Here is a 12248-nt window from a genome sequence, read left to right as displayed (position 1 = left end):
GTGAATAATTTACATTTGAATATTTTTAAATATGCTCTCAAGACAGAGAAGTGCTAAAATAGGAAGCATTGCTGAAGAGCGAATTATTTGACGGTTATTTTTGACTCTCATCCTTGAGAATTATTTTCAATGTAATTCAGCTAATCTTTAAGGAGTCTGCCACTTTTTCAGAAAGGATTGGGTACAAAGAACCTTAATTTAGCTCTACATAACCAAGGGGGAGGTGCTCTAGGGATGTGAAATCTAATTCTGCTTTTGACAGATGAAGAAACTGAGGCTGGCAGAGGTTGAACAACGTGACTAAGTTGTCTTTTTTCTCTCTCCTTCTTCCTTCCTTCCTCCCTCCCTCCCTCCCTCCCTCCCTCCCTCCCTTCTTTCCTTCCTTCCTTCCTTCCTTCCTTCCTTCCTTCCTTCCTTCCTTCCTTTCTTCCTTTTTTCCTTCCTTCCTTTGTCACAAGTGGGCCAGAATTAGAATATAGATTTCATATCTGTGAACATTCCTTGGGCATGGGCCCACCTCTTTATATACTGTTTCATCTCAGGATTATCAAAATGCTTTCTTTCTAGAAACTGACATAGCTTAGCTGACATGTCTCTATGTTTATCTGATGTCAATTGGTATCTCCTGGAACACCAAGGAGTGATTTAAATTGTATCTTAAGCCTGGTCTGTACCCAGCCTCATCTTCAGCAGCTTGACATCTCTTTCATCTCAAAGGCATGCTGCAGTGTGGGTTGTATAGTCTCCTCTTAAAACAGAAAGAAAGCTGAGGTGAGAGGAGGTAAGATAACTTGAAACTTGTACATGGTATAGCTAGCATTCTGGACCATGATTGTCCCACAAGGGACTGGGTAATGCTCATGACCACAGCCAGCTTCCTTCCCTTGGTCCCACCAGCTCTGCCCAGTAGCCACAAACCAGAACAGCTGATCTGTATTTCCTGGGCAGCTTCCCCTTGTGTTCAGACCCAAGACCTTTCAGGGATTGAGAGAGATACATGCAGAGGAAAAGGCAGCTAAGTTTAGGAGGAGTGGGTTGGAGAAATTAATTGGGCTTTCTAGCTCTGCGTGTCCTTTCTTCCCTTAAATAGAGACTCTTCGAAGGGAAATTAGAACATGCAGATTTCTCAATCTAATTGGTAGCAGAACCTGTCAATCACTGAGATCTACACATACTGAGTGTCTCATGGAATGGTTCCAGGGCAGTGCTGGTTTAGCCACAAAGTAAACAGCAATGAAAAAAAAAAAAAAAAAAAAAAAAAAAAAAAAACCCACTTCAGTTAAAAAACTGAGAGTACGTTCAAGCTCTGGAGCCTTTTGCCTGATGACTGAGCTTCAAGTCTTTATCTGCTTCCTGGGAGGGGAGCATCTACTTGGAGGTCCCTAAGGAAAAGGCAGACTTATACCAAGCTGCTTCACTAGGTGGATAGCCTGGTGGTGAGGCACGACTCTTAAGAAAACCATCTTGAGTCATTCCTTATGGAGCAGATGGCTTCATTTCTCCTTTAGAATAGTAGATATGACCTGTCCACCATGCCTTGCTATCAAGTCTCTTCAGAACAGTGGTTCTCAGCCTGTGGGTCATGACCCCTCAAGAGATCAAATGACCTTTTCACAGGGGTCACCTAAGACCACCAGAAAACACATGTTTACATCGCAATGCATAACAGGAGCAAAATGTCAGCCATGAAGTAGCAATGAGAGTAATTTTATGGCTGGGGATTCACCATACTATGAGGGGGTATTAAAGGGTTGCAGTGTTAGGAAGGGTGGGAAGCCCTGCTTTAGAACAAAGTGAGGTTATAATTAAGCAAGCTCATAACTGAGTTTTGTGTGTGGGAGTTTCTAAAAGATGTCCCATAGGACCCATACTCTAGGGGAGGTGGGGAAGAATAGGATAACTTTAATTACAGAGTCTTTTCTGTGGCAAGGTGAGCCATGAGCAGCCAATCAGGGATGGAGCATGCAGTTGCCCTCACTGGAGCACCAACTCTATCCCTGCAGGATAACTGTTCCCTGGGACACAGGTTTGGAGAACACCAACACTGTGCTATGACATGACTCTGAAGAAAAGAAGGCCTTTTTCTTTTACTATTTTGCTTTTTTTTTTCTCTCTCTTTCCTGTCAGCTTGTCTGTCTCTCTTTTCAAGCAAGGAGGCCAGAGCTTACACATACAAATGAGGGCTGAAACCTAGGGAAACTAGGAAGTCCTTGCCAGCGATGCTGCCACTTTTTTCAGAGAACCTTTGAAACTCCCTTTCAGCCATTGTCCCCAGGAATCAGGGCACATTTCCCCTGAATAACCTTGTTAATGGCAGAGGTTGACCCTTCGAGACAGGGGATTTGATTTGGGGAACAAGACTACCCAAAGTCAAACTCGCCAAGAGTATTCATGTCAGAAGGAAGTAAACAGACGTGGTTAACAGTAAGGGTGAAGGTTTCAACACTTCTGCTGCTTAATGAGGTATTCAACAGACACGGAGGGCAGAAGGTGGAGGGCACTACCTGGCCCTCTGAGGACTCAGCACTTCCTCTGTACTTAGTTCTTAGTATGTCCTCTCTGTACTTAGTACGTTCTCTGGAGAAAATTGTGTGTACCTTGGAAGGTCACGATAATGGTATGAAAATTGAAATATTTATAGTGTGCTGCACCAGACATTCTGAAAGTAACCAATGCCACTAGCCAAAGCTTGGCTGGTTTCCTTGTGTGACCTGTAGACCTTAAGGTAAGGGTTCTCAAAGGAGAGTGGAGATAGTTAGCTGTGGAAGCATGGGATGAATCCATGGCTCTTCCTGAGGAAGATGTTGATACTGGGTGTCTTCCTCTATTGTTTCCCCCACCTTTACTTTTTTGAGATGGGGTCTCTCATTGAATCGGGGCTCACAGATTAGCTAGTTAACAAATTCCAAAGATCCTCCTGTCACTTCCTTCCTAGCATAGGTATGAGCCACCATGCCTGGAAATGTTATTAGGGGCTAAGGCTTGAACCCAGGGCCTCATGCTTGAGTGGCAAGTACTTTATAGACTGAACCACCTCCCCCAGCCCCAGGTTATTGCTTTTGAATTGCACTTTTCATAAGCGAACACCCACAATCTTGCTATGTAAGTGGTCAAACAATTCCTTTTGGATCATAGACCTATGGGATTGATATTAAATACTGTTTCTTTTCAGCTACCATACAGAAGGCCTAGTAAGACGCCATCACATTATTTAGGGAATTAGAAATTGCATTATTTTGTTTGATTTATTTTTGATAGAGATGCTGAGGACCAAATCCCATGGTGTCTTAAAAGCAATTCATTAATATTTCTAACAATAGCTATAGAGCCAGTTCTATATTGTGGGTTCTTTTGATTACCAAATTTGTTGGTTTATGAGAATTGATATAATAATTTTTATCTGTTTCTTTAACAAAGTGATTTTCTATCTTATAGTAAAGTGTTCATAGATTAGAATAGAATAGATTTTTTAAAATATATTTTTGTAATTTTATTTTTATTAGATGTATTTATTTTATGTCTATGAGTGTGTGGGTCCCCAATGTGTGTTCATTTCCCACAGAGGCCAGGAGAAGGTGTTGGATCCCCTGGAACTGGAGGTACAGACAGTGGGTGCTGGGACCTGAACCTAGGTCTTCTGCAAGAACAAGTTCCCTAACCACTGAGCCATCTCTCCAACTCCATAGGATATAGTAGAATTTTAAGATTGGAGGAAGCCTTAACTATTAGTGTGAAGATCCCCAAATGCCAACTCAATGCTTTGTTTTGTCTTTATCCTGCTTAAAACAAGTTCCTAGATTTCTGCTTCCCCAAAGAGTTAGGAGGGTAATGACTACATGCTCATCCATCAGCAATAGTTGAAAGGAGACAAGGATGTCACTCTTAGATAAATTCCATCTTCTCCAGTTGCCCATCACTTCAGTTTCCTGTTGTCTCATGCCCAACTGCCGTCTTTACGTATCTCACTGCCCCAACTAGTACTTGAATTTTAAAGCTAGAACCTGTTCTTCCCTTGGTGTTTTATGGTTATAGGATCTGAGGCCCAGCACTATTTTTCAATCTGCGCAATGTTACACAGTTCATTCTTGGTCGTACCGGATTTTAGACTCTTACGTCTGAATCCTAGTTTAGATCCATTCGCATCTGACCATGGGACTGCGTATCTGAAGACTGGCTCAGGTTAATTATTTTAAGCAAAATCTGACGTGTTTTATAAACTGTGGTTGTGGTTATTTATTCATGAGGAAGAAGTGAGAGGGTTAAACATTGTTTAATAATAAATAATGCACATTTCCTATTTAAAAAAATACTTGAAAGCAAGATTCCTCAACAGGTCTCGATAGAGACCTGTGTATAGGACCACAGAACCTTAAAGCTGTGGTTGTAGACAAGCTCAGATCATACAGCCAGACTCTAGTGTAATGCTAAGACAGGTTCAATAAAAAGTTAAAACAACCACTGTCATAAATTCAGTATTCACTCATTTAAAGAAACAGTGTCATCCGTGAATTTTAATCCTTATTGCTATTCAATGCACTAGGCTCTATTGCGTATTTCCCACTTCGTACACATAGATGTCAAAGTGTGGCTCAATTTACCCCAAATCACACAACTAATAGGCATCAGAGAGCAAACAGATACTCACGAGGAAAAAGCTGACCACAGAGATATTAACACTTGCCACATTGCCAGCTCTCCAGGAGACAGGTGACTTCCCAGCTCATGCAGAAAAGCCCCTGCAACCATTCTGCTGCCCACATCAATGATAACCTCACCACCAGCTGGTATTGCCATCACCACCTACCAGCCGAACATCAATCTTTCTGATCGCAGGTGATCAGGGTCACCTGATACATTACAACACATCCAGAAACAACTGAAATACAATGCGCCTATCATCGATCACCACCTGCCTGGAGCTGCCCTGCTGGGGTGAAGTGACAGCAGGCCAGTCACTTTTGTGTCCCTCATGAAACTGGTCATTGCTTTATAGCTGCGTACCTGCTACACAGTAGGATCTTCAAACTCATTCACAGCACTGAAAATATCTCACTTGCACTATAACTACTTACCTGGTGTTTTTTTTTTTTTTTTTTTAGTCCCTCAGTCCCCAACAAACACTGGTTTTAACTAAGCAGATGCTGATAAGCAAGGAAATGATGCTTTTCTCATCTTAATGCTTCTACCAGTTCTGTTTGGGTGTCCCTCTGGACAGGGTAAACAAACTGCTTACCCTTCACAGAAGAGAGTCAAGCTAAGAACCCAGGAAGCTAAATGTGAAGCAAGAGTGGGAAAAGGGGGGGCTAAAGTGCGTGTCAGATAGGGTTAGCTGTGTCCCTTCTAAGTGCTGGCAATCTTGTTCAGAAAACTTTGGATATCTCTTTGCATTTGTAGTGTGTGTTGAGGGGTTGGGGGTGGGGCAGGTCACTTTCTGATGACTTACCATTTTCCAGTTCTCTATGCCACTAATTTATGTGAAATTAGGGTAAAAGGCTGAAAATTTGATGATGGTCCTAAAACAAAATGCTTTACTAGAAGTCTGTGGCCATGGTGATCAGCATCAACAAATACAGAAGAAGCAAAGTTTGACCTTTTATTGTCCCAAGGCTCTTCCCTAGGTCACAGCTCACTTCTGAGCCTGCATGTCAGACATGGACCAGATATAAGCACAAATAAGTAACAAATTTCAGGCAGTCTTAGCAGCATCTAAAATAAGAGATACCAGGCTAAGACTGAGGCATCCTGTTCCCACATGGATGTCCTTGGTGTATACCAGGTGGGAGAGGCTAGGGTTAGTGTTGTGATTGATAGTCCAGGATAAACAGGAAAAAGCCAAGTGCCATTAACACTAGCTCTGGTCCTCTGACTTTCTCTCCCTTCCTAGGAACCATTAAGAGCTTCTAAGCACTTGGGTGACACCGTGACAATTATTGTTTCAAAGAAGGTAACAACTAATGCTGAGGGTTCTAACTGAAAGCTGTGGGTGGGGCATGGTGGTGGATAACCGGAAGTATGCTGCAGAAGCCTGAAAGTCCCTCAGGCAGGTCTGAGTGAAGAGGAACAGTCAGATTCTCAGGTTGCTGGGAAGGTGAATCACAAGAGGAGAGGCAAGTCACCAATGGGCTTCTGGACCAAATAACTGGAATAATAAAACATGCTTTCAGTGAAAGCACCGCTCATCCAAAGGTAATTTACACAGATATAAGAATCTGTGTAATTGGGCTGGCGGTGTAGTTTAGTTGGCAGAATGCTTGCAAAGTGTGCACGAAGCCCTACGTTTGATCCTCAGCAGCACATAACAGGGTGTGGGGGTCCGGTGTAGGGGTGCACACCTGTAATCCCAGCATCTGGGAAGTGAAGACAGGCGCATTAGACGTTCAAGACTGTTCTTGCTAGATTGAAGAGGCTGGAGTACGTAAGACACTGTCTCAAAAAAAAAAAAAAAATTCAGACCTTACAGACCTATAGATTTTAGGGGAAAAGGGAAATTTGGTGGTGGTGGTGGGGGAGGGTCAGGGAGCTTCCTAGAGCATCTACTAGGCATAAACAAGACATATTCATCAACATATAACCAGTTAAGAAAGTGTCCTCACAGCCGGGCGGTGGTGGTGCACACCTTTAATCCCAGCACTCGGGAGGCAGAGGCAGGCGGATTTCTGAGTTCGAGGGCAGCCTGGTCTACAGAGTGAGTTCCAGGACAGCCAGGGCTACACAGAGAAACCCTGTCTCGAACCACCCCCCCCCCCCAAAAAAAAGAAAGTGTCCTCACACCCTTGAAGCTGGCTGGTCTAGCTTGAGTAATTGTTGAACTCAACAATTTTAATCCCAGCACTCGGGAGGCAGAGGCAGGCGGATTTCTGAGTTCGAGGGCAGCCTGGTCTACAGAGTGAGTTCCAGGACAGCCAGGGCTACACAGAGAAACCCTGTCTCGAATCCCCCCCCCCCCCCAAGAAAAAGAAAGTGTCCTCACACCCTTGAAGCTGGCTGGTCTAGCTTGAGTAATTGTTGAACATTGCCACATTTTGTTCCTATTACAGTAGAAAACCCAGCAGTTTTGAAGGGCTGTGGATATTTCTCCGAACAAATAAGACAGCAAAGGTCCTAATAAAGTTTGTTGGTACGAATAAGCTTACTTCTTATGCACACTATTTGTTTTTCTATTTATTTTGAGTCTTTGATTCCTCGTGGACTATATATTTATATGTCAGCTGTGCATTAATTTTGTTAAATGCTATTTTCCCTATATCAAAAGTAAGTTCCATGTTTCACCCAAGACCAAATCTCATTGAAATAAAAAAGTGAATATTTTTTTTTCTGGTCTCACTGAATTTGCACATGTTTTTGTTATCTATTTGAGAGATATACTAAGAACTATTTCTGAGATTCACTGCCAGCAAAAAGGAGTGTCTTAGGAGTCGAAGGGCCTTAATTCATTAAAATGTCATAAACAAGTGGCCACGTAACGTTTTATTCTCTTAAATTTGAGTCTCCTATCATGAGCCTGAATCACTGGGGATTCCAGTCTGTAGTTTGGGAAGGAACGGGGCCGTAATGTGTGAGAACGCATTTCTCCAAATTGCGTTCACTGAAAGTACCACTCCAGCACAGAGAGCAAATAGGAATACAAAATCATGCTCATTGGTTATGTTTCAAATTGGCCCTGTGAAAAACATGAAGAAAAACAACATTTGCTTGGGAACGTCTCTTTTTATCGCCACAAAGAGAGTGTTTGGTACAGCTGAACTGATCGATTTTCATTGGATCGGCCTAATTTTTCTCTCTTCTCTAGTAGAGCATGAGATTTATTTATTTATTTATTTATTCTCCAGAATAGCCTTCCACACAGCCAGCCACAGTTCTCGACATCCCTCTTAGCTTAGGGAAAGTCTGAGGAAGCACCTGGGACCATGGCCATAATATCAGATTGTAACAGTGGGTGACAGGAAATCGCAGACCCCTCCTTTTTCTTTTAATCCAGGCTGGCTTCAAACTCTAGATCCTCCTGTTTCAGTCCTCTCACGTAACACTACGATTGTAGGGGCACACCACCACACCTAACTGGGACCAGGCACTTCTTATTCTATCAAAACAAAGAAGTCAATTGCCTTCAACAAAGAGCAAGCAGAATTGATCCTAAAGTTGTTCTCTTCACAGATACATCATGGATCTATAGATCCATGGTCTAGAATTCATTGACAACTCTACGAATGCTAGTGGCACTTTCGTCTCCCTGTTCCAATGGCAGGTTGGTAGCAGGTAGGGCTCTTGGGATATGGAGCAGTACTGACCACAGAACACTCTCTGTCTGCAGTCACAGCATGCCAGCGCCATTGATTTTCTTACTTTGTGAAAATGCTTTCATTTGGCTTTCCCCTAAGCATATGAAGAAGCAGAGAACAATGGGCAGGTTGCATGGGAAACAAAGTCCTTAAAAACACGGTCCTGGAGCCTATGGCCAAACTTTGATTTTTGATGGTTTTGCATAAAATCAGTATGGCCAAATCTACTCTGCTGAAGTCAGCTACCATGAGGTAATGAAGGACATATAGGACAGAACCACTGTTCCTTTGTTAACTTCTGAAACCTGAACTGCTTTTAGAAATAGGGGCTGGAATGTTCCATAGGCACTCAGAGCATGGGACTGAGGGGCATGGCACACACTCAATGTGGGCTATTTAAAACCAGGCCCTTGGCTTCCCTCTGTGATTCTAAATACGTAAAATCACATTGCCCTGCAGCAGCCGGTAACTATTTCTATGACATTGCCCAGCATCTGTGCTCAGAGTGGCTGGGTCCACCCAACAAAAAGAAAGTGCAGTCCAGGTTTCCAGTGTCCAGTGTCCAGCTAATGTCCACCTAGTGCCAGATCAGGAGAGTGCTAGGGAACTGGGAGGTCTTGAAAGTTAAGGACTGATGATCTATTGGACTATCCCGGGTCCCTTAGCACATAAAAAAAAAAAAAAAAAAAAAGGCGCATTTTAAACAAGCCATTTGTATGACCAGTAAATATCGTAAGCAAAACTGCTTGTTTTCTCAGGAGCAGCACAGAAGGATCCCATACTTATAGACGTTGCCCCTCTCTTAATTATAAAACCTGTTTTAAATTTTTTTCCTTGGCATGTTAACACTTCCCTTAATCAAACGGATAAATAAACCCTTAGGAACTCTGTACTTAATTGCCATTCATCCAAAGTCATTAGCCAGGGAAGGACAATAACGAGCCTTGTTATATAATGTCAGAACACCTGATCAAGTTTGTAACTGCAATCAAACAGTCAAGCCAGTTTTAGGATTTCTGAAAGACCCCAGAATATATTAAGTAACTTTTAGCATTTTATCTTAATGTCGAGAATTAAAGCGGCAGCCTTTATTAAACAGGTAAGACTTTGCCACATCCAATGCGCCACATCTTGAGCTTGACCTAAAGCTGTGTGTAGTGATTCACACCTTTGATCCTGGCAGTGGGGAGGAAAAGGGAGGAACCTCAGAAGCTGAAAGCCAGCGGAGCTCTTGGTAAGGTCAGTCAGCATAAACTATGTGAGACCCTTTCTTTAAAAAAAAAAAAAATTTCTATACTTAAATTTTATTTCTCTCTGATCGTAACACTTCAAAAATATGTCTTATCACTTCCATTTTGTAGATAAGGAAGCTGAAGGAGAGCCGATCTGAACAAGACCACATGACAACATTCCAGTGATTAGTGAGATGAGATTAGTGGGGTGAGATTGGAACACAGGACTTTCCAATTTCAAATTCACACTGTTTACCCATGTATAAATAATCTTAACACAACGGCTAAGCAGGGATGGCAAGGAAGCAAATATGAATCTAGAAAGCAAATAAATTAAAAACTTGGATCTTAATCATATGGTTAAGATACCTCAAATTCAGTATATTGACAGTTGATTGTATGGTTTTGAACTGTTTATCTGTCAACCTAAGGCTGATGCTGGAGCAGGGAGATCCCTTGACTCTCATGTGATACCCAAGAAGAACTAGCCTCCAGTTGCCAAGCATTACACATCAGAACAAATTATACATATTTCATTATCCCTGTGAAGAGGTCTGCTTTCCTAGTCCAGTGCTATTTTAGAATATTTTTTAAGCATGGTCTGAGTATGTGGCTCCCTTGTGGCCATCTCAAAACATAGAACAAGGAGTATTTGCTATATTAATATCATCTTTCCCTCACTGTGAGGGGACTAGTTATAAATTAGAGGAGATTAGAAAGCAGGCTCTTGAGAATTAGTATTTTAAGAAATTACCTAGAAAGAACCAAGAGTGTTTTTTTTCCTCTTTCTCCCCACATGGTAACTCATACAGAGGAGCAGCCTGTCCCAGATCCCGGAGAGACAACATCTTGAGCGCATATGTGATGCTGGGCTCTGTATTGACAACCCCAAGAACTCCAGCGCAAAATAACCAAAGTTCTCCAAGTTAAAAATGAAAGTAAGATCATCAAAATTAGTATTCTTGTTCCATCGTCCCAACAACTTCATAAACAGCCATTAAACTAGACAACATCATAGGTTAGTGAATTTACCCATGCAAGAATCAGCCTGCATGGTGGATGTGAAGTTACAAATAACCCATCTATCTCCCGATTTGCTGATGTTCTCACCCCCTTCAGAAGCATCATCACATTCAACAGAAACAATATTAAGCTCATTTTTACTAGAAGGCTTATCCAAATACATGCCATATTAAAAATAGTCATGATATAAATGTTTCTCACAAGAGCTGCAGCGATGGTGTGAATAAGAAACTCCCTTCTGAGATTTCAGTAAAACCAGATCTCACAAAGGATCTGAAAGAAAACAAAACACACACACACAAAAACAGACACACACACAAAGAAACACACACAGAGAACAGATCTTATGTTAATCCAATTTACCATAACAGTTGCTATATTTCCACACTATTTTATCAAGTATGATTCTGCTCCTTCCCAGATGAAGCAAGAGAGAGAGACGAGCCTGTTCCAGGTGCCTCGGGATAATGTCCAGGGTGGGGGCTAGCTAAGCATGTTCACTAGCAGCTTAACAAAATCACAAATTTTTAAATACAGCAAAATGTTGATGCTGTCAAATGGTCAAGCATGCAAGAGGAATCTGCCTCGCGAGCTCCATGCCCCTCTCAGAATACATACAAACCCCCAAATCCACCAGCTGGAATTTTTTTAAATTGTAAATTAGATATCAAAATGCTTACGGGCCTTACAGTGAGATAACATCAGGAGGAACGGTGCGTGGAATGGATCTGGCATTCTCACATAAAGCGTTATCCTTGCTACAAGTACACACGGCAGGGCATTTTGGCTTCGCTGGTTTCTTCCCCTCAGTCAGCAAAACCACAGAAAAGAGGCATAGGAAATAGGCAATTCTTTTCAGGGGAATGCGGGCATTTCCCATCCTTCTGCTGCTTTCTGATTCCATGCAGTCGAGAAAATATCCCCACACATGAACAGGGCTTCTGGAATTCAGCTGCTGATTGTCTTGCTCTAAGAACAGGTCACATAGGAGTCCACCCTTCTCTGCTTCTGTATCTGCTTTTTCAAAACAGGGACCTCCAGCTGATTCGTGAGCTGTTCCTCGCTCAGGCAGCGCACTGCTGGGGAAAGAGACCTGTGAGGTGCTCTGTGAGATGGGAGCGAGCCAACTGCTGGAGGAAGAGAGCCGACTCACTTCACAGAAAACACTGAGCACAGACCAGTCTTCGAAGGCAAGCGAAGTGATGTAACAGAAAATAAACAGCTTTCTGCTTTCACCGGGAGGCCCTTTAATTGTTACCAAAAATAGGACGGCATTATGTCTTATTAGTGGGTGGGTGGGCGGGCGGTGAAGCAGTCATCTTAGCATAGGATGTGGGCAATCTCGGGAACCTCTGGGAATTTGCTCTTCATGCAGCAAACAGCCTAGTAAGAAAAACTAGCTTGGGGGCCAGTCTTGGCTGGGAAGAGGAAGTTAAATGAAGCTGCCTGCCGTTAAATCCGTGCTCTCCCTGGTAGAGCCCACCTGGTTGATCCCACTTTTGAATGATAAACCCGTGAACACACGGAGACTGTCAATTTCAGGGGAATACAGGGAAGTACTCGCTTACCTGACACTTATCAACTATTACGAATTATTGATTTTCATAATCCCCCCACCACCACCTTGCACAGCCCACTCCTCCCTGCACGATGAGGGAGGCGACAGAACTGTAAGCCGTCCCTGTGTATAATCCAGTCTCCTCCCTTCTTGCTC

General features: G+C 42.7%; 1 protein-coding gene across 1 annotated transcript in view; it reads right to left on the bottom strand.

Annotated features, from left to right (window-relative positions):
* Lgi1 (leucine rich glioma inactivated 1) overlaps positions 1 to 11778 on the bottom strand; it is a 45006-nt gene extending 33228 nt beyond the window's left edge. Inside the window, exons 1-2 of the mRNA XM_034489221.2 lie at positions 11224 to 11778; positions 10736 to 10807 (exon numbers count right to left, since the gene is read on the bottom strand). Of these exons, the coding sequence (XP_034345112.1) occupies positions 10736 to 10807; positions 11224 to 11438 (287 nt within the window). The 5' untranslated portion in view covers positions 11439 to 11778. The remainder of the gene's footprint in view (positions 1 to 10735; positions 10808 to 11223) is intronic.
* Positions 11779 to 12248: the final 470 nt, after the last annotated feature.

Source organism: Arvicanthis niloticus, chromosome 1 (assembly GCF_011762505.2).
Source record: "Arvicanthis niloticus isolate mArvNil1 chromosome 1, mArvNil1.pat.X, whole genome shotgun sequence".
Lineage (NCBI taxonomy): Eukaryota > Metazoa > Chordata > Mammalia > Rodentia > Muridae > Arvicanthis > Arvicanthis niloticus.
Note: the sequence above shows the minus strand (reverse complement) of the source record. Positions and strands in the feature narration are given on the sequence as shown.